At 33.1% G+C, this 23,925-nt stretch overlaps 1 protein-coding gene across 5 annotated transcripts in view; it reads left to right on the plus strand.

Annotated features, from left to right (window-relative positions):
- The window catches only part of TECRL (trans-2,3-enoyl-CoA reductase like), an 82,338-nt gene extending 58,870 nt beyond the window's left edge, over window positions 1–23,468 (plus strand). For 2 of the 5 annotated variants that reach the window (XM_031018314.2, XM_081813082.1), the window contains exons 5-8: window positions 13,064–13,179; window positions 16,579–16,684; window positions 17,957–18,029; window positions 22,143–22,251. In XM_031018314.2, coding sequence (XP_030874174.2) covers window positions 13,064–13,179; window positions 16,579–16,684; window positions 17,957–18,029; window positions 22,143–22,222 — 375 coding nt within the window. In that variant the 3' untranslated portion in view covers window positions 22,223–22,251. Of the gene's footprint in view, window positions 1–13,063; window positions 13,180–16,578; window positions 16,685–16,788; window positions 16,970–17,956; window positions 18,038–22,142; window positions 22,252–22,820 lie in introns of those variants that run through there. The other 3 variants (XM_081813081.1, XM_081813083.1, XM_081813084.1) reach the window with 3 other exon arrangements.
- Window positions 23,469–23,925: the final 457 nt, after the last annotated feature.

The following is a 23,925-nucleotide window of genomic DNA, read 5'->3' on the forward strand; positions in this document are numbered from 1 at the left end:
TGTTGATGGACTCCTGTCTCACATTGAGGTCTTTCAACCATTTGAGTCTATTTTTGTGTGTGGTGTAAGGAAATGGTCCAGTTTCATTCTTCTGCATGTGGATGTCCAATTTTCCCAACACCGTTGTTGAAGAGATTGTCTTTTTTCCATTGGACATTCTTCCCTGCTTTGTCGAAGATTAGTTGACCATAGAGTTGAGGGTCCATTTCTGGGCTCTCTATTCTGTTCTATTGATCTGTGTGTCTGTTTTTGTGCCGGGACCATACTGTCTTGATGATGACAGCTTTGTAATAGAGCTTGAAGACCGGAATTGTGATGCCACCAGCTTTGCTTTTCTTTTTCAACATTCCTCTGGCTATTCGGGGTCTTTTCTTGTTCAATACAAAATTTAGGATTATTTGTTCCATTTCTTTGAAAAAAATGGATGGTATTTTGATAGAGATTGCATTGAATGTGTAGATTGCTCTAGGTAGCATTGACAACTTCACAATATTTGTTCTTCCAATCCATGAGCATGGAACATTTTTCCATTTCTTTGTGTCTTCCTCAATTTCTTTCATGAGTATTTTATAGTTTTTGGAGTACAGCCTCTTTGCCTCTTTGGTTAGATTTATTCCTAGGTATCTTATGGTTTTGGGTGCAATTGTAAATGGGATTGACTCCTTAATTTCTCTTTCTTCTGTCTTGTTGTTGGTGTATAGGAATGCCACTGACTTCTGTGCATTGATTTTATATCCTGCCACTTTCCTGAATTCCTGTATGAGTTCTAGAAGTTTTGGGGTGGAGTCTTCGGGGTTTTCAACATAAAGTATCATATCATCTGCAAAGAGTGAGAGTTTGACTTCTTCTTTGCCAATTTGGATGCCTTTGATTTCTTTTTGTTGTCTGATTGCTGTGGCTAGGACTTCCAATACTATGTTGAATAGCAGTGGTGATAGTGGACGTCCCTGCCACGTTCCTGACCTTAGGGGGAAAGCTCTTAGTTTTTCCCCATTGAGAATGATATTCACTGTAAGTTTTCCATAGATGGCTTTTATGATATTGAGGTATGTACCCTCTATGCCTATACTCTGAAGAGTTTTGATCAAAAAGGTTGCTGTACTTTGTCAAATGTTTTTTCTGCATCTATTGAGAGGATCATATGGTTCTTGTTCCTTCTTTTATTAATGTATTGTATCATATTTGCTGTTCTTTCTCCAGCTCCTTTAGGGGTAGGGTTAGGTTGTGTATTTGAGACCTTTCTTGTTTCTTTTTTTTTTTTTTAAAGATTTTATTTATTTATTTGACAACGAGAGACACAGCAAGAGAGGGAACACAAGCAGGGGGAGTGGGAGAGGGAAAAGCAGGCTCCCCGCAGAGCAAGGAGCCCGATGTGGGGCTCGATCCCAGGACCCTGGGAACATGACCTGAGCCGAAGGCAGATGCTTAACAACTGAGCCACCCAGGCGCCCCAAGACCTTTCTTCTTTCTTGAGAAAGGCTTGTATTGCTATATACAGTCCTCTTAGGACTGCCTATGCTGCATCCCAAAGAATTTGAACAATTGTGTTTTCGTTTTCATTTGTTTCCATGAATTTTTTTAATTCTTTAATTTCCTGGTTGACCCATTCATTCTTTAGTAGGATGCTTTTTAAGCTCCATGTATTTGAGTTCTTTCTGACTTTCCTCTTGTGATTGACTTCTAGTTTCAAAGCATTGTGGTCTGAAAATATGCAGGGAATGATCCCAGTCTCTTGGTACCAGTAGAGACCTGATTTTTTACCTAGGATGTGATCTATTCTAGAGAATGTTCCATGGGCACTAGAGAAGAATGTGTATTCTGTTGCTTTGGCATGGAATGTTCTGAATATATCTGTGAAGTCCCTTTGGTCCAGTGTATCATTTGAGGTCTTTATTTCCTGGTTGATATTTTGCTTAGATGATCTGTCCATTTCAGTGAAGGGGGTGTTAAAGTCCCCCACTATTATTGTAATGTTGTCAATGTATTTCTTTGCTTTTGTTATTAATTGGCTTATATAATTGGCTGCTCCCATGTTAGTAGCATAGATATTTACAATTGTTAGATCTTCTTGTTGGACAGACCCTTTAAGTATGATATAGTGTCCTTCCTCATCCTTATTATCTTCTTTGGTTTAAAATCTAATTTGTGTGATATAAGGTTTGTAACCCCAGCTTTCTTTTGGTGTCCATTAGCAGGGTAAATGTTTTTCAATCCCCTCACTTTCAGTCTGGGGGTGTCTTTGGGTCTAAAATGAGCCTCTTGCAGACAACATATCGATGGGTCTTGTTTTTTTATCCAATCTGATACCCTGTGTCTTTTGATTGGGGCATTTTGCCCATTTACATTCAGGATAACAATTGAAAGATATGAATTTAGTGCCATTTTATTGCCTGTGGGGTGACTGTTACTGTACATTGTCGGTGTTCCTTTGTGGTCTGTGTTGCTTTTAGCCTCTCTCTTTGCTTAGAGGACCCCTTTCAATATTTCTTGTAGGACTGGTTTTGTGTTTGCAAATTCCTTTAGTTTTTGATTGTTGGAAGCTTTTTATCTCTCCTTCTGTTTTCAATGACAGCCTAGCTGGATATAGTATTCTTGGCTGCATATTTTTTCTCATTTAGTGCTCTGAATATATCCTGCCAGTCCTTTCTGGCCTGCCAGGTCTCTGTAGATAAGTCTGTTGTCAATCTAATGTTTCTACCATTGTAGGTTACAGACCTCTTGTCCCAAGCTGCTTTCAGGATTTTCTCTTTGTCTCTGAGACTTGTAAGTTTTACTACTAGATGTCGGGGTGTTGCCCTGTTTTTATTGATTTTGAAGGGGGTTCTCTGTGTCTCCTGGATTTTGATGCCTGTTTCCTTCCCCAAATTGGGGAAGGTCTCTGCTATAATTTCCTCCAATGTACCTTCTGCCCCTCTCTCTCTTTCTTCTTCTTCTGGGATCCCAATTATTCTAATAGTGTTTTGTCTTATGGTATCATTTATCTCTCGAATTCTGCCCTTGTGATCCAGTAGTTGTTTATCTCTCTTTTTCTCAGCTTCTGTATTTTCCATCATTTGGTCTTCTATATTGCTAATTCTCTCTTCTGCCTCATTTATCCTAGCAGTTAGAGCCTCCATTTTTGATTGCACCTCATTAATAGCCTTTTTGATTTTTACTTGGTTAGCTTTTAGTTCTTTTATTTCTCCAGAAAGGGTTTCTCCAATATCTTCCATTCTTTTTTCCAGCCCAGCTAGTATCTTTAAAATCGTCATTCTGAACTCTAGTTCTGACATCTTACTAATGTCCATATTGATTCGTTCCTTGACATTTGGTATTGCCTCTTGTTCCTTTTTTTTTTTTTTTTTGAGGTGAGTTTTTCCATCTATCATTTTGTCCAGAAGAGAATAGATGAATGAGAGAACAAAATGCTAACAGGGTAACAACGACCCCAGAAAAATATACACTAAACAAATCAGAAGAGTCCAGAAACCGGGGGAAAAGAAAGGGAAAGAAAGAAAAAAAAAAAGAAAGAAAGAAAAAGAAAAAGATAAAAAAAAGAATATGATCAAATATGATCAGGCTGGTGCACAGATCATGCCACACACTAGATTTTGGGTGCATTTTGGTCTGTTAGAAGAAAGTGCCTCCCAAAATTTTAAAGAAAGAAAAACTTATGTATGTACAAAAATAAGGCTAAATATGATGAAGGGATGGGATATGACTGTAAAGGTGAAAATTATAGATTTTACAAAAGGAATTGGTAAGTTAAAAAGTTGGTTGAAAAAAAAAGAAGATTTAAAAAAAAAAGGGAGAGAATGTGATCAGGTAGGAGACTAGAAGAAAGCCATACACTAGAGATTTAGGGTATATTTTGGTCTGTTAGAAGAAATTGTATCCCAAAATTTTAAAGAGAGAACAACTTATATATATATATATATCAAAGATAAGGTTAACTACTATGAAGGGGTAGAATATAACTCTAAAAATGAAAAATAAAAAATATTTTTTTAAAAAAGGGATTGATAAGATGTTGGTTGAAAAAGGGAAAAAGAAAATTCAAAAAAAAAAAAGTTAAAAAAATTAACTTTGAACGACTAAAGAATCATGGGAAAAAAGCCATGAATTCTATGTGCAGTATTCCCCTAGTGCTGGAGTTCTGCCGTTCTCATTGATCAGTAAACTTGGTCTTGGCTGTTGGTTCTTGCTGATCTGCTGGGGAGGGGCCTGTTGCTGTGGTTCCCTGATGTCTTTGCCAGAGGCGGAATTGCCCTGCCCTTGCTGGGTAAGGGCCAAGTAATCTGCTTTTGTTCCCTGCAAGCTTTCCGTTAGGCTTTGGAGGATGAGATTGAAAATGGCAGCCTCCCAATCTCCACCCCGGAGGAGCCGAGAACTCAGGGCCCCACTCCTCAGTGCGCCCCCAAAGAAAAGCAATCATTCCCGTCTCCCCGACTCCGGCCACACTCTGTGCTCACCTGGCCTATGACCCAGCGTTTCTATCTCTGGCTCTCAACCCCGTGTGGAGTCTCCAAACCCAGCAGATCCCTACGGTGTGCTCTTGCACCCCTCCTCTGGGGGAGGAAGGGGAGTATCCCCAGATCTGCCACTTGTTGGGTCCCTGCTGGAGGAGCAGTGGCCCGACTGTGCCGTGGATCACGGTTTATGCCAACCCCGAGCTGAGAGCCCACTCCTCGGCTCCATCTCTGCAGCCGGCTTCCCCGCTCTGATACCTGGGAGCTCTGCTGTACTCAGGCACCCCGGTCTTTCTGTGATCCCGAGGGTCCTGAGACCACACTTTCCCAGTCAGGGTTCCACCCCCTGTTTAGCCACTGGAGCGACGTCCCTCAGCAGAGCCGACTTCTAAAATTTCTGATTTTGTGCTCTGCTGCTCTATCACTTGCCGGTAGAGGCTGATGGAGGCCCCCTCCCCCGCCGTCTATCCTCCCAAATATCACCTCGGATTCACTTCTCTGCATGCCCTATCTTCCAGAAAGTGGTCGCTTTTTTGTTCAGAGAGTTGCTGCTATTCTTTTCTTTGATCTCCGGTTGAGTTTGTAGGTATTCACAATGGTTTGATCCCTATCTAACTGAATTTCTGGGACCAGACGAAATTTAGTTCTGCTACACCTCCACCATCTTGCTCCTCTGGGATTGCACTTTTTAAATTTAATTTTATTTTCTTATGTTATGTTAGTCACCATATAATACATCATTTTTTTTTAAAGATTTTATTTATTTATTTGACAGAGAGAGACACAGCAAGAGAGGGAACACAAGCAGGGGTAGTGGGAGAGGGAGAAGCAGGCTCCCCGCAGAGCAGGGAGCCCGACGCGGGACTCGATCCCAGGACCCCGGGATCATGACTTGAGCTGAAGGCAGTCACTTAACCAACTGAGCCACCCAGGCGCCCCCATCATTAGTTTTGGATGTAGTGATCCATGATTCATTGTTTCGGTATAACACCCAGTGCTCCATGCAGTATGTGCCCTCCTTAATACCCATCACTAGGCTAACCCATCCCCTTATACCCCCTCCCCTCTAAAACCCTCAGTTTGTTTCCCAGAATCCATAGTCTCTCATGGTTCTTCTCTCCCTCGGATTTTCCCCCCTTCATTTTTTCCCTCCCTTCTCCTAATGTCCTCCTTGCTATTCCTATATTCCAGAAATAAGTGAAACCATATGATAATTGACTTTCTCTGCTTGACTTATTTCACTTAACATAATCTCCCCCAGTCCCACCCATGTTGATGTGAAAGTTGGGTATTCATCTTTTCTGATGGCTGAGTAATATTCTATTGTATATGTGGACCACATCTTTATCCATTCATCTGTGGAAGGGCATCTCAGCTCTTTCCACAGTTTGGCTATTGCAGATATTGCTACCCAGTAGTGTAATTGCTGGGTTATAGGGTAGCTCTATTTTTAATTTTTTTAAACATATATTTTTTTTAAGATTTTATTTATTTGCGAGAGAGAGAATGAGAGACAGAGAGGATGAGAGGGAGGAGGGTCAGAGGGAGAAGCAGACTCCCCACTGAGCAGGGAGCCTGATGTGGGACTCGATCCCGGGACTCCCGGATCATGACCTGAGCTGAAGGCAGTCGCTCAACCAACTGAGCCACGCAGGCGCCCTATTTTTAATTTTTTGAGGAACCTCTACACTGTTTTCCAAAGTGGCTGTACCAACTTGCATTCCCACCAACAGTGTAAGAGGGTTCTCATTTCTCCATAACCTCTCCAGCATTTGTTGTTTCTTGCCTTGTCAATTTTTGCCATTCTAACTGGTGTAAGGTGGTATCTCAATGTGGTTTTGATTTGGATTTCCCTGATGGCAAATGATGATGAACATTTTTTCATGTATCTGTTAGCCATTTGTATGTCTTCTTTGGAGAAGTGTCTGTTCATGTCTTCTGCCCATTTTTTAACTTGATTATTTGTTTTTTGGGTGTTGAATTTGAGAAGTTCTTTATAGATCTTGGATACCAGCCTTTTATATGCAGTGTCATTTCCAAATAACTTCTCCCATTCTGTGGGTTGCCTCCTTGTTTTGTTGAGTGCTTCCTTTGCAGTGCAGAAGCTTTTTATCTTGATGAAGTCCAAAAAGTTCACTTTTGTGTTTGTTTCACTAGCTTTTGGTGATGTATCTTGAAAGAAGTTGCTGTGGCCGATGTCAAAGAGGTTACTGTCTATGTTCTTCTCTAGGATTTTGATGGATTGCACTTTTACTATTTTCTATATTAAGGTAGCTTTTCTTTTGCCATCATTAACAATCAACAGTATCAGACACAGTACTTTGTTTTCCCTGTAAACATTCAATTTTTAAAATTATTGCAAACACAGGACAATTTATTCATTATTATTTGATTCTCAAATAGAGAAATTCAAGTTTGCATTTATTAAAATATTGTCACATCTTTTATTTTTCTGATAATCTGTCCTTTAATATACATTATCTTCCTGTATTTAGTTCATTATTTATTTTTCATTGTTATTGCTTAAATAATTGCTTTAGTTTTCAAAGTTCTTAGGTTGAATTTTTGAGTACTAATTTGTTGCACAAAAAAAAACTGAGTTTAGAGTATTCTGAATCCTTGTTAAGTATAGTATTTATAAAACAGCCTATTAAAGCATGCATTATGTAAGCAAAGGATTTAATGCTTAAATGTGATATCAACAGACCTTTACTAAAGGAGATTTTAGACAAGCACGTTCTGATCTTCAAAGGTTAAGATATTCAAAGTCTTTGTCCACATTTATGATGAAAAGGGAATTCTGTCTACAGAAGTTTTGTCAGGATGAGTGGCATTAATGGTGAGTTCATTAGAAATTCCAGCTGCATCATTTGGATAAGCACTGAGCAGAGAAATTGCTAAGGTGGAATTCTAGGACAACTGTACCAGAAAATTATAGCTTATTTGAAAGGAAAGTCTAGGTGACAAAGAGAACTCTGGAAATAGGGTGAATATTTTTAAATCAACCCTATGTTTCACACAATCTTTTGCTCCAAATGAATCAGTCCTATTAAATGCTAAAAATATACACATTACATTGCAATCACACCCACTTTATGTCTACTAAATTATACAATAAAAGCAATATTTACCACTTATAACATTGTTGTACATTTATAAGATATTAAAATGTGCTTCTATAATAAAAGCATTATCCTAGGGTTGGGCTTTTTTGTTTGTTTTTGTTTTTTTAGAGACAATCTCTTTATCAAGGTCAAAAATAAGACTTTAATAATATTTTTCATGAAGTAAGAGTGTGCTGTCACAGAATATTGAGAAAATATTTGCCTCATTGAACTTACTGAAAGACAGGATAGACAGTTATTATAATAATCCTCATTATATAGATCCTATCAACTAAAGATCCGATTCACTTTTCACCATTTTTATGTTCATTCTTGTTTGTCCTATAGTTCTATGCAATTTATCCCTTGCAGAGATTCAGGTATCTACCACCACAATCAGATACAGAATTGTTCCATTCCCACAAAGGAACTCTCTCATATTAATCTCTATATTTATACACTCTTTTCCCTATCTTGGGGCAACCACCAATCGGTTCTTCATTTCTATATTTTTGTCGTGTAGCAAATGCTATAAACAGAAATAGATGTTTTTTTTTTTTTTTGCTTTTGTTTGTTTGTTTTTTGAGATTGATGTTTAATTTTCTTTAAGTACAGTGCCTTTGGGATCCATCCTGGTTATTGCATGTATCCATACTCAGTTCCTTTTATTGGTGAGTAGTATTTGGTTGTATGAATGTAGCAGTTTGTTTATCCATTCACCCCCTGACAGGTATTTGCATTGCTTTCAGTATTTCACAATAAATAAAGCTGTTATCAATCTGTGTGTAGGTACTTGTATAAACATAAGTTTTTATTTATCTGATACACACTGTTGAGTTATAAGAGTACCTTTTATATTCCAGATAAAGCCTTTTGTCTGATAAGTGGTTTGCAAATATTTCTTCTCAGTTTTAGCTTGCCTTTTCATTCTCTTAATGAGATTTGTGGTTTTCTTTTCTTTTTCTTTCTTTCTTTTTTTTGTGTAAAAAGTTTTTGATTTTAATGCAGTTTAAGTTGTCAGTGTTTTAAGGATATTGTCTTTGCTGTCATATATAAGAACCCTTTGCCTTGCCCTAGATATGGGAAATTTCTCCTATGTTTTCTTCTAACAGTTTAATAGTTTTTTATGTTTTACATTTTAATCATAGTCTATTTTTATTGTAAAGAAATATCTAATTTTATCATTCAGATTAGTATCTTTGTTTCCTGTGTTCTACAATTCTTTTGTTCTGTTTTTATATTCATCCCTATTTGGAATTAATTGTCATATTTCAGTTTCTATTAGCCTTTTGGTTATTTTGGCTATATCTTCTTTTTTGCCAACTCTACTGGTGACCCAAGAGATTATAATGTGCATCTTTAAAATATTGAACACTAATAGAAATTATTTAATTTAGGTTTACTGATGTGAAAATACTTCATAGATAATTGAATGACTTTATGACATTTAATCTCTTCCTGACTAATCTTCTATTGTGGTATATTTTAATTTTCTAGGTACTGTTAAGTAAAAATCCACTACTATAATTTTATATGGCCAATATTCATTTAGATTTATCATTTTCACTCTAATTTAGTTATTTCTTCTAATGCTGAGCTTGTATCTGTGATCATTATTCTTCCTAAAGAACATCTTTAGCGATTTATTCTGGTTCTGCCATTGGTGAATTTTTTCAACTCAGTTCATCCAAAAATGTATTTATTGAACTATTTTGGGAAATTTTTTTTTGTGGAAAAAAATAATTCCATATTGGCAGTTATATTTGTCTCTTCACTTTACAAAATTTTGTAATTTTGATTTTTGACTCCCATGCATCTGTTGAAAAGTCCACTATGCTCTTTTAAAATACTGTGTCTTTTCTCTGGCTCATATTAAATTTGCCTTTTGTTTGATTATCACTGTTTGACGATGATGCACGCAGTTACGATTATGTTCCTATTTATCCTGTTTTGGGTTTATAGTGTTATCTGAGTCTACCGTTTGGTATAAATATTTAATTTGAAAAATTATCATAATCTCTTTAATATTTGGTTTTCCACTATTCTCTTTGTATTCTCCTCCTGGGACTCCTATTACATTTCCATATTTTTCTTCTCAGAGGTTGCAAATATCTGCTGAAATACTCAGCCTTGTTTTTTTATTTGTTTGAATATATAAAAGATCATTTTTTAAATGTATGTGTCTGATAATTCTACTCTGTGGATCTTCAGTTTATCTCTTTTGAATGTCTGTTGTTTCTTTTGGATTTGATTACAATATCTTTACTCTTATTATACTTTTATATTTCTGACCTAGTGCAGGAAAATATATATGAACAACCTGTAAAGATAACTTGAGGCCAAGGATCATGTTACCCTCTATTCAAACTGATTTATCATCCTGTAGATGGACTAATGGCATTATTTGGCCCACGTCATCTTAATCCAATTGACTGAAATGATTTCGGGCTGAGCTTTAGTACCTGTAAAGACAGATCCATTTTTGCTTCATCATGGCTCTTAACCCAAATCCTGGAGATTTTATAAGGCCATTTCTGTCTTTAAAAGATGCCAACCAACAATTTTTTCCCCTTCATTCTCAGGCACCCTCAAAAGATTTAGTCTTCTTCTCAGGATGTTGTCAGATTTCAAATCCTAGAGTCAATCACTATTCTAGAATCCTGTTTAGAAAATCCTAATTCTCAATTCTCAGTGACTCAGTAGCTCTTTGAACCCTGAAAAACATTTTGATCAACTTTTCTTGCTGATCTCATTACAATGGTTTGAATAACTTAGAATAAAATTTTCCATTATATATTATTCATATAATGGTTAAATTAAAACAAAACAAAACAAAAACTTTTTAGTATTATGTTAGCTTCAATCGTTCTCTTTCAGTACAAAGTGCTATTACTGTTGAGAAATGCTCTCATAATTTTAATAACTCTCCCATCATTAGAAGATTAAGGATGGCACTACTTTATTTTGTCAGTAATTTTCAGCAACTGTGAAATATGCCATTTATTTTGATTTCAACTGTCAATTGTAATTTTAAAAAATAAGTGAAGCCAACACCATCCCAATAATAATAGCACTAAAAAGTTTTATGTTTTTCAAGAGAGGATGAAATGCATTAATCCCAGTCTAAGCACAAAGATTCTAATCAGTTTGCAACAATTGCAGCTGTGTGTTTCAATTTATATTTCTAAAACATCTTATTGTCTTCTTCCTTTTTCAATTTAGACATATCCCAAGTTGAATATTCTACAGAAGTTCCAAAAAAAAAAATCTCAATTACCTAGGATGCTTAATATCCTATGCCTAGTATCAGTTTAAATTTTACATTTAAAGCAACACATTAGTTTAATACAGTGATCATTCTATAAAGGAAAATCATGAAAATAATTTCATATTGGACATAAATTGGAATTTAAAAGTAGTAATATATATATATATATTCAAAGTAAGAAGAAAGTCTATCTGCTTATTTTGAATATGTAATTTCTACTAAACTTTTGGATTATAATGGACTTCCTAGTCTTTATAAATTCATCTGATTTGTTAGGGCTTATAACTGGCATATTTGTTTATTTGGCTTTGGTTTTGGATTTGTTTATTTTAGTAGGAGAAGAAAAATTCCTTTTTCAGAAGTGTGTCTTATTAATATTTGTCTATCTGGTCCTTGTTTTTATTTATTCTAAAACTATTTTCAGATTACTTTCTAAGTTTAATAAAACATTGCACTCTCTTTTTTTCTATTTGCACCCAAATATACTTTTTTTTGAAAGATGCATTGTCCAAAAGTTATTTTTTCTCATTCTCTACTTCTTTCAGGTCAGGATATCGCCTTCATACTTTAGTACTGTTTTAACCCCCATGTTTCAGCATGAACAATATTTGTGATAAAATATTGGGCCTCCCTGAACATATTACTGTAAGCCACCAGGTTCTCCTGATTTATTTTTAGGGTATGATGGAGATAAGACTGTAGTTTAATTTCCTGATCCAAAGAAACTTCATATTTGTGATAGCATTTTTATTAACTTAATAAAGAATGACAGGTGGTCAAGGTTAACTATTGTTCATAACATTTTTCATTACTGATATATTACTAGAGGATTTGCTCAAAATTAACTTGACTAGATCAGATGGCATTGAAATAAATATTTTAAATATTTTGTTTTAATAAAATAATTACTGTAATTATTCTGGAGTATTAACTAAACTCTATTATCAGACATTCAAAGTGGTAAACACTTTTTTCTTTACATCTGAATAATCAGGCATGTTTTATGCCATAAATTAATATAGTCTATCAGTAAAAAGTTGCTTTACACTGACTTTATCAGATGTTGCATATTTACCCTCATATAAAAGTCTTTCATGGCTAATGGGATGATCAATACTATTAAATGGAAAAAATATACCTTAAGAAACCTACATATATAAATGTTTATACTTGTGTGTACATATACACACAGATATAATTATGTATATAAAACATGCATATATATATCATATAATCTAACCATGTAGTTATACAAAGTTCTCATGAGAAATAAGAATATAATTTCTAATCAATGTGCACACCTGCATATTTGAGTAAAACATGTGCAGCTTTAAGTTTTCTTTCTTAGAAAATAATGAAAATTGGCAAAGACAAAGCAAAGCAGTAATGGCAGTTGAATATATCATTGTCATGTCTGCATTCTTTCTCTTTGAACACTCAGAGATAAATTATTTTCCTTTCTCTGTATGAATTCCAGAGTGACTTTAACCTGGTTTTAGTATCAAAACAAAACTAAATAATGGACCATCATAATATTTAGAAAACTATCAGAAGGCCAGTCAGCCAGTGAATCTTCACACAGCCTTGTTTCCAATTATCTTTCCAAATTTTAGGATTATGTCTCTATAGATCAGATATATCTCTCCATATATATGGTTGACTCTCAGCTCCAGAATTCAGAAGGCAATCCTTTTAACTACCTACTCAGACTCATTAGAATTAAAGTCTAAAATTTCCAGAAGAGAGAACTAAATTATTTCAATTTGAATCAGTGTCAAATCAATCAAATTCAAGATGACCTGGCCATGTAAATTAAAAAAAAAAAAAAAAAGTCACTGTAGGCCAATTCCATTCAGTTATAGGAACAGCTCACATAGAAGATGGAGTGTGTATGGGGCTGGAGAGACACTAAGAAATATGTTTATAATAGTTTGGTTAGTTAAATAAAAACTCCTGTGTACTATTTGTGAAGAAATCATTAGCTTCAATATTTATTTTTTATTTTAAAGTCACCATTTATAATTGTCTTGTCCTTAAGTCTTGGCTAGTTCTTGCAAGGAAGACTTCTTGTGAATTATATTAACACCCAGTATAATTCAATTTAAAGAATAGATAATGCCACGTGCACATTTTACCAGTTCATTCAGTAGGCTAAGTCTATAGACATGCTTATGTTTATATATAAATCTTAATAATATCTACAAAAGTTTATTTTTTGATTTAAATCACCTTCTTATTTTCAGGTATTTTTGGCTGAATACACAGGACCTCTGCTGATATATCTCCTCTTTTATTTGAGGATCCCATATATATATGATATGAAAGAGAGTTCTAGAAGATTCCGTCACCCAGTGGTACAGTAAGTAATACATTAGTACCTATAGATGAAGAGGAGATAAACTAGGACACGATATAATTTTAAAGTTTGTCTATAAACAAAATTAAAGTGGATTACATTTAAAACTATATCTTAAGTAACTTTAAATAATGTATACACACCAACTTGCAAATTTATATACAAAGAACTACTAGGTATACCTTAAAGTTGAGGTAATATAAGTTCATAATGATCACAGTAAAAGAAATCTGGAAATTTAGAAATATTACAAGAAGCTTAAAATTACAAAGTTGTGAGGTCATATATAAAGAGCTCAAGATATAAAACTAAATAAAATAAAATAAAATATGTACTTCTCATGGGCAACATTAATAGGAAAGAAACAATGGTTTTATAAGTTACCTTTAGTAAGTCAAAATCCAAGATAAATTTTACTTTAAAGTTAAAAGTAAAAGTAAAGTACAGAAAAAGTTGAGGGCGTTTATTACAACAATATATAGCATACTGTGAGAATAATCTCTCTCTGTGTCTCTCTCCCTCAGCTTACCAATTTAAAGATTAAGAGAATAATTATTATTCAAGATGCTACACTGAGATGTGTTGTTAGCAATTCGTTAAAAAAAAAAAAAAAAGAACCTGATTTAATGACTAAACTCTAAGTGAATTAAGAAACAAAATTTAGGTCTTAGGGATACTAGAAGATAGAGAGTGATTTGATTCCTGACTTTCTCATCTCAAATCAAGATTTCCCTTACCCTTAATATCTGTACCACAGCCACACTGACCTTTCTTGTCCCTGATACCTACCATGTTCCCTTTCATGGAAGGGCATTTACACATGCTCTCCCTCTTCCTCCATCCTGATTACCTCTTTCTTCTCTCTTATGTAAACTTCATGTAGAAGTTCAGTACTTCTTACTCATGGTAGCCATTCCTACTCCTTCCAATGCAAATATACCACTGAAATGTTTTTGAATATTATGATTGGAAAAAAGAATTGGACCCAAACTTATTTATGGATGTTCAATTAGTTTAGCACTGCACAGCGAAAGAGTTAATATTTGAAGGGAAATCAACCATAATTAAATAGAAATATTTGGAATGAAATCAAACATGGTAAGTGAGTTACCAATACTGTGTGAAGTGACATATATCCATATAATAAGATACAACTGTGTGTACTATGCTGGTATAACATCAGAAAAATAAGTAAACTAATTTAACCATAGCATGAACTAAAATTTCTCATTTAGTGCTCTGCTACATAGCTGGGCATAACCTCACTTTATGCTTTCTTACAAAGAGGAAAATTTTATCACTCAAGTATTTACTCCTACAAAGAACGAACAAGGTAGGAGAGATACTGATTCCCATATCAATCCTTTAAGCCTACAAGGCTTAAAGCTTCTCCTAAATCAGAACCTTTCCTTTTGCTTGTCTGTCTAGAAAGCTCTGCCCCTGGATATCCACACTTCGTTCTCTCATTTCTTGCAGAATTTGTCTATTATTTAGAGATATACAAACATTGAACGTGTCTCTCCACTTATAGGTGCACACTTATATTTTTTCTGAATTAATGAATAATAATAAATTCCCTAATGATTTAGGCAGATTGGTTTGTGTTTATTTATTTGTTTTCCCAAAAGTCACTGTTTTTATTAACCCGAAATCATTAATTTATTCTGTTAAAATAGACTCCCGTAAAGACTCGATGTTTGATTGTACATAGAGTAAATGAAATGCTGATTTTTACGTTCAAACTTTATTGGTGTAAGTGTGCAATTTTTGATCCATATTGATTTTCTTGAATAGCAACCACAGTTTTCAAAGTTTTATATTTTTAACAAAATCAGTACTGATTTTAACAGAAATATATTTTAAGAATAAGCAAGAAAATATACTTGTGTAAATCATGTCTGACATTTACTTTTTTTTGTTTTATCTTATGTTAATCACCATACACTACATCATTAAACACCCAATGGTCCATTCAATACATGCCCTCTTTAATACCCATCACCAGGCTAACACATCCCCCCACCTCCTTCCCCTCTAGAACCCTCAGTTTGTTTCTCAGAGTCCATAGTCTCTCATGGTTCGTCTCCCCCTCCGATTACCCCAATTCATTTTTCCCTTCTTACTATCCTTTTTTTTTTTAACATATAATGTATTATTTGTTTCAGGGGTACAGGTCTGTGATTCAACAGTCTTACACAATTCACAGCGCTCACCATAGCACATACCCTCCCCAATGTCTATCACCCAGCCACCCCATCCCTCCCACCCCCCACCACTCTCGCAACACACACGACATCTACTTTTAAAACAATAGTTTTATAAATGCCAACAAGAGTTGCTCAATTAGAAAAACAAAAACAAAAACAAACACACAAAGAGACAAACAAAATATTACAATTTGTTAGGTAGGCAAAAACCAAACATAAAACAAACCTAAACAAAACAAAAGCTGCACGGACTCCATAAAAAGTGAAATTCAAACCTTTTCAATGTATGGTTCTTGCTAAAGGACAACCAGACAATGAAAAAGTTATTCTGAATATTATAAAATGTCAAATGGATTCTAAGTAGATTTTGGGTATTTTTAAAATTTGTAAGTATTCCCCTCTGGCAACCAACAGTTTTTTCTCTTTATTTATAGGTCTGATTCTGCTTTTTTGTGTGTTTATTCATCTTTTTTTTTAGATTCCACAAGAGTGAAATCATATGGTATCTTTCTCAATCTGACTTATTTCACTTAGCATAATACCCTCTAAGTCCATCCATGTTGTCTCCAATGGCAGAGGGGAGAAGAGTGAGGGATCAGGCAAAATGGGTGAAGGGGAATGGGAGATACAGGCTTCCAGCTATGGAATAAATACGTAACAGGAGTAAAAGGCACAGCATAAAGAATATAGTCAATTATATTATATTATAATAGCATTGTATGATGATAGATGAGAGTTAAAATTGTGGGGAGCATAGCATAATGTAAAACTTGTTAAATCACCAGTTATACACATGAAATTAATGTAACATTGTGTGTCAGGTATACAAAAAAAAAAAAAAACTTGTACATTTTCTGCTTAATTCATGTGGCATTTTGATATGAGTACATTTATAATTATTATATATTTATTCCTCGGTAGGGGTGAACATATAGATTGTGACTGGTATTATAAGGTATTTTGAATGTCACCGAAAGTAAATTTATAGAGACTGTTGTGACAGTATTGTTACTGTGAAACAAATTTAGAATATTTCTAGAATAAAAATATTAAAATAAACATTAGTGTTTTTTTATTGGAAACATTTCCTAATAAATATAATATTGTAGTCAACTAACAAAAAATGTCTTATGTGTAAGGCAAGCCAGACCTTTAGAAGGGGACTTAATATGTTCATGTTTTATTTTCTTTCAAGCTTGGCTTGCTTCTGTCATTGTATACACTATATCCGATATCTTTTGGAAACCTTATTTGTTCATAAAGTTTCTGCAGGACATACACCTTTGAAAAATTTGATAAAGGTGAGGATTGACACGTTTTGTAATTTTAATTATTATTGAGAAATTTTGTGTATTGGGTCATCCATAAAATGATACAAAATCATGTTTATTTTCCTTATGCTTAGAATTTTCTGTTCAACTGTGTCAGCATACCTTAAACATCCGCTCCTGAGATGCCACTTCCTGAGTGACCTATTTCACTGGAGCTGTGTTCAACCAATAACCCTACATAAAAGATTTGCCATGGCCTTTTGTTACAAGCCCTGTATTCTCTGGTATCTTTAATTTTGGAAATACTTAGCACTGAATTCAGATTCTTTAAGGGTTCTTGAGGAGGGTGGATGTCATATATGAACCCTCCTGTAAAAATACATCTGTGTGATAACAATGATGAAAACACACCCTGTATTTATGACAGTTGTCAGTGTGATGACAGTGTCTTTGCTCTTCCAAAAGTGGTGAATGCAGGAGTTAATAACCATCCCATCAAATAGCTGTCAAGAATACGGGAAGTTTTATGAAATATTGAAGTGGAAATGTACATTGGATGACATGCTGCAATTCAATTTTCCAGTTCTAATTCCAATTTATTTTAATTTCCGATTTAAAGTTTACTTTCAATAGGAAATCTTTCCTTATTAAAAAGTTGCTGTCTTTTTTGACAAATATCTGTTTTGTAAAAGTTTCAACAAGTCTTTCTATTGTTGTCACTGTAATAAAGCAAATAAACTCCAAGACTCTTAGAAACCTCAAAAATCATTTAGACTAGCTTCTATTCTGGCAGAAGATATGAAAATTTATCATATCAATACAAGGTCAGTATTATAGCCTAGGACTTTTTGAATTAGGTTGTTTCCCTTTACAATCTATCAAGATATGTTTTACTAACGATTAAATAATTCATTATCTTATTCACTTACTGTTGGAAAATGAGTATTAGTATATTTTATGTAGTACATTATTTATTATTTTATTACTTCATTTATATTTATTACTTGATAGTCAAAGACTACTCTTGAAAAATATTCTAAAATACAGTGTTACATTTGCCTTATAACCTAAGTACCCATTTATATTAATAAGGTTAATGCCTTTCCTTAGTGATATCAAATAGGTACTTGTAAAATGCTACTTTATTGGGTGAGGAGTCATTTCATTTATCTTGCTTAGAACATACCATTTTTCATACAAAAAAAATAAGCTGCAGTGTGGCATATAAGTATATGGGATGATTTCAAATGATATGATAGATTTTATATATATTCACTAACTTTTATTATGTTTTATTTGTAGGGCTGTGCCTTTTATTGGGGATTTACTTCTTGGATTGCCTACTACATTAATCACCCACAGTATACACCACCATGTATGTAAGATTTCTTTTTAATTAAACACATACTAAATTGCCAACATCAAAACTCTCTTCTACACTACACAGAAATGATGAACAGCCTGGCACACTTAAAAAAAAGAAGTAAATAATGAAAAAGATGTCAATTTTTAAGAGCTTCCATATCATACTCTATTACATTTTTATGTAGATTTAAAAAAACAAATTTGACCGACATACTTTGATTTATTTTCTCTCCATAGGAACTCTAGCAAAAATATGAGTTGATTGTAAACCTCCAAAATGACAGATAGTAAAATGAAAGAATGAAGATTAAAAAGAAAAATTCCATATAGTCACAAAATCAATCGTATAAAATCAGCTATCAGGATTTTTAAAATACACAATAATTATGTAATTATTATATTAAATGTAATTCAATAAGAAAAGATAGAAGCAATTTGTTTCTGTAACATACTGTTTTCTGTTTATAACTTTATTAAAAGTCCTGACCATTGACTCAGATGAAGCATTTTGGTGGAAAACACAATGGACCAAACCTAAATCCTCATTTCATAAAAGTGAAGAAAAATAGCTGTCCTTGTCAAAGAATTCATTTCTTTTATTTGCTGTGGACTTTTCTCTCCTCAGCTTTTACTGCAGCCCTCAAGGCACACACAAAGCTACAAGGGTGCTACAAGGGTGGAGGTTTCACATTTTATTGACAGTTTTTTTGTGTGTGGTCTATTTCTGGTGTTTATGAAGTTTGAAATGGAAATGAATGGAGTAGTCAAGCTTTATTTTAGATTTTATAAAATAAGTTAAACCATATTAATATCTGTGCTTGAAGTACCAACAACAAAATCTTTACTAAGATTAGCAAATCTAGTTGAGTGTGCTAAAAGTAAATCATTGCAATGTTCAAAACTTTAATTCTTCTAAATACCAACAATTAACTATGAATATTGAAGGGGAAAATTTCTTAATATTATATAAAATTTTTTTAAAAAAATATTTTATCAGAAGATGTACCTACTAACGTTAGAACATTAATGGACAGATATTTTTGCTCCACAAGGTGTTTAAGAGGAACCTCTGAAAAATGCTACATTCACGTATCTGATACAAAATAATAGAAGCTGATTGTTATTAACATATGCAAAATATTTATCAAAAACTTAATGTTTGTCAATAATTGTAAAATATCTGTTTCTTTTGTAAGAAGAAACATTTTTATGTAAGTGCTAATATTCCCGATTATGATTAGGAAAATGAGGACCTGAAAGTCTAATTTTCCTGTGCTCAAGACTCTTAAATGCATAAGATGTAAGTAGGACTTAAATTCTGTGAAAACGTATATAACATTACAATACTGATTCCAACCGGAAAGTGAATAAATATCATGTCTAGTCTTATTCTCAACAGATTTGACTGCATAAAATTAATAGCATCTGTACATTTTGACACACTAACTTGAATAAAATACTACATATTATTATTATGTATTTTCACCACATATACCATTAAGGAAGTAATTTTTTGTACTTCTTGAAAATATTTTAAAACAAATAGAAGACAAATTATGATAATTAAAAACTGCCCAATGGCAAGAATATTCCATTAACTATAAACTGGCATGCATATGTTCAGAAAACTTAATACATAAATGTTAGTATCAGCAGCAATCAAATAAAAACAACCTGTTTTTCTTTCTTGCCAAATGTAAAATATTATAAAAATTATAAAAATAATACAGAAAGTTTAGGGAGGCCTGGGTGGCTCAGTCGGTCGAGCCTCTGCCTTCGGCTCAGGTCTTCACCCCAGGGTCCTGATATTGAGTCCTGCATTGGGGGGGGGGGGGGTCCGTGCTCAGCGGGGAGTCTGCTTCTTCCTCTGCCCCTCCCCTCTGCTTGTGCTCGCTCTCTGTCTCTTTCTGACAAATAAATAAATAAAATCTTAAAAAAAAATTACAGGGCTCCTGGGTGGCTCAGTTGGTTAAGCGACTGCCTTCGGCTCAGGTCATGATCCTGGAGTCCCGGAATCCAGTCCCGCATCGGACTCCCTGCTCAGCAGGGGGTCTGCTTCTCCCTCTGCCCTCTTCCCTCTCGTGGTCTCTGTCTCTCATTCTCTCTCTCTCAAATAAATAAATAAAATCTTTAAAAAAAAATTACAGAAAGTTTTAATGATGGCTAAAATTTTTTATAGAAAGTTTGTTTCAAATTACAGTATCTGTAGCTTTGCTTTTTGGAAATAAACATTAAAAATATTTAAAAATTATACTCTTTGTCCCTGTACCTGTTTTTATCACATCATTATTTATTCTTATTAAAAAATGAAAACAAGGTATATTTTCACTGTCCTGCTACATGAAATGTTCTGAACCCCTCTCTTGTCTATTTAATATCTTTTCATTTTCTAAATCAGAGTTCAACCATGTACTCAGAGAGTCCTCCTTGATCTCCCTGATTAAATCCTTCATTTTAGCTCTTACATTAAATACTATATAGGCCTTTCTTAGTAAGGCCAGCACTTATCAGGGTTGCACACTTCCCTTTGTTATCTTGCAATTATTATTTGTTTCCTTGTTAGACAGTAATTTTTATTAAGATAAGAGTTGCTTTTGGCTTAGTTTATAATTGATTTTATCACAAGCACACATTATAGTGCCTGTCCTATAAATTCCTAATAGCTGTTATTGAATGAATAAAGTTTTGTCTAGAAGTAGCATAAATAAAAAATATATATATTTTGATTTAGCTAAAGAAGAATGTTTAATTATATGGCAAATGTTGCTTAGTTATATGGCAAATATAATATTAAGGAATAAATGATTATAAAAGTGTTTTATAAGATACTGTAAAAAGTGTATAACAAATATGTATATTTCCAAGGGAAAATCTGAGTTTTAACTGATTTACCATGGATAATGGGATTTTAATGTATTTTATTTCCCTTTACATTTTTATCTATTTTCCAAATTTTCTCCATTAATGTATTAATGTATTTTATTTCAATATTAGATATATGTACTTTATAAAAACAAAACATTCAATACTTCTACATATTTTATATATATGCTTTATGGATATATATATATGTATATGTATATATGTGTATATATACATATATCCGTGCATAGATACTTACATAACTTTTGACTAAATTATCCTTAAAATTCCTAACCCATGGAACTTCCATAAAAGACTTATAAAGAAAGATATTTGAAGTAGTATTTATCATACAAAAAATTAAAGTAGCACTAATTATGCAGCAGTGAGATGATATTTAATGTTTTTAGAGCTAGCCACGTTATACATTATGATGGAGATATTGTCATAGCTTTTACAATGAACGTTTAATAATATTAGAAATGCCTTTAAATATATTCTTTTAAAATATGCAAGATTTAAAATGAGACATTATAATTGTGTAAATGTGTTTACATAAATACAATGTATATGCACACACACAAAAGTAAAAACAAAAGAAATGCAACTGTTAATACAGATGATATCAGAAAATTTTATTTTTAGTACTTTTGGATATTCCACCTTCTTTACCATGAGAAAGGTAACCTTAAGACACTGTCTAAAATTCTATTTTATTCCTTATTCTATATAATTTGGGAACATGTAACCTAAATTTTTATTTACTTTAAGATGAGAACATTAATGCTTGCCTCATATATTTGTTTTTAGATGAAAAATAAAAAAAATTTAAAATATTACCTGTTATAAAATATCAATGCAAAAAATAAAAGTTTTTATTAGCATGTTTTTTTGTTGTTAAATGTTAAAAAGCAAGAGTTATCATTGGGTGCCATCATATATTATGCCATATGATGTGCTTTTAAGGTGACAAATGAAAGATTAAATCTGCCTTCAAAGAGCTTAATAATACAAATTAAAAATAGATTCCTTTTGTATTCTAAATATAATTAAGTGACTAGAAAAAAAGTATATGTTGATAGCAAAAATATTTTCATCCCTTTAGATTGCAAATGTGCTATCCCAAAGGGTCAATTACATACACCACTGTACTTTGGATTAGAGGATAGTAATATCCAATAAACATTGCTTAAATTATGTTTATAGTATGGCAGTCCAAAATATGAATGTTTGCATTACATCTTCTTTTCTTACTTTCTAGCATTTGGAAACCGGCAAGTCACAGTATCTGCTATCAATTTTTTGGTATGTATTATTTATATTACTTGCATTCAGCTCTAATTGTAGTACTAATTAAGAATGCAAAACAAATTATATTTGAGGATTTCACATGTAGAAATATCATCTATTTTTATATTATATACTTAATGATATTTAGTAGAGTAAGTCAATTACCCCGAATCAAGCTATTAGCTCTCTAAATTTTTTTTAGCTCTCTAAATCTTTTAATCAAAATGTTCTACTCATCTATGAAAGATGATTAGAATAATTTGAAATCTAGTAAAATTTGAAAAAAAAATCATAGTAATTCTTCCTATTGTCTATATACTTACAAACCCCTAAGAGCAAAAAGTTTTATGAGTCTAACAGATGAACATCTAAAAGACTTTTTGGCATATGAAAACAGTCTGCTTTTTTGAATGAAAGTTAGGTCTTTTCTAAGTGTTCTGAATCCAGTTATTTAGATTATTTTATTTAAATATACATATGTATTGTTTGAATTGGGTACACATCAATCTGAGTACAACAGATTATTTATCATTTCTGAAATGCATTATTTCATTAAACACATATTTTGCTTCATACACCATATAATTCCACCATATAACCCATGCTTCTATTCTTTATTCACGTTCTTCCTCATTCTTGTCCTTGATAGATTAACTTCCATGATTCCTGTCCCTGATGCATTGATGAAATCTCTTGATTCATATATAAGTCTATATCCTTTGTGAAGCTGGTATTGAATAACTTATGCCCCACCATTTCATACAAGGCATAAATCACAAAAACTTTGTTAAAACCTCTCATGTGAACCTGTGTGTGTACATGTGTGTATTTTAATTAATACTTTAGTTAATTACATCCTCTACATGTTGGCTGTGGCAGGAGCAGGTCCTGCTTTAATATTTTTAGCACCTAGTTTTGTGCATATTAGAAACACTCCTTGCTTTAGTGAATAACAAAAATCATTTCTTTATTTATAACTTCTTAAGCAAATATATTGTCAATATATCATCACCTTTTAACTTTCCACATGTGTATATTATTCATAGATTGCAGGGCTTCAGTTTATTTATTTTGATGCCTTTATAGTTAACCTACATTGTACCAAGTCAAATGACTTCTGTATATTAACTACTCAGTAAATTTGAGCAAATGGAAGAATTAATTAGTGGATAAACAAAACAATAACCACGTATTTGGTCTTTATTTTTATATATTTTTGGATTCATACCTGATTATTTTTCTCATTTTTATCCTCCTTATAATGTTAGCCACTATACATTTTTGCAACTTGTTTTCTGTTATTTCTGTGTAAATATTTACACATCTCCCATTTTATATACTATTCTTGATTTCTTTCCTTTTCTCTAATGTGTTATAGCTATGAATCCATGGCTCTAGTATAAAAGAAAACTTTCAAGAAAAGTTATAGTTTTTTTATTTTTTTTAAGATTTATTTATTTGAGGTGGGGGAGCAGAGGGAGAGGAAGAGAAAGTTTTAAGCCAACTCTGCCCTGAGCACAGAGCCTGATGTGGGGCTCGATCTTATGATCCTGAGATCAGGACCTGAGCTGAAACCAAGAGTCAGATGCTTAACTGACTGTGGCACCCACGTCCTCCAAGAAAAGTTATTACTTTTTAAAACACTTGTCTTAGCAGTTATAATATTTTTTAAGTGAAAAAAGAGGCATAATTGAAAACAAGCAAAATTCTAAAGGTTTGCAATATACATTTTCCCCCAAAGACTTCTAAAGACG

This window comes from Leptonychotes weddellii, chromosome 2 (genome assembly GCF_054177405.1).
Source record: "Leptonychotes weddellii isolate Sample4059 chromosome 2, ASM5417740v2, whole genome shotgun sequence".
NCBI classification, from domain to species: Eukaryota; Metazoa; Chordata; class Mammalia; order Carnivora; family Phocidae; genus Leptonychotes; species Leptonychotes weddellii.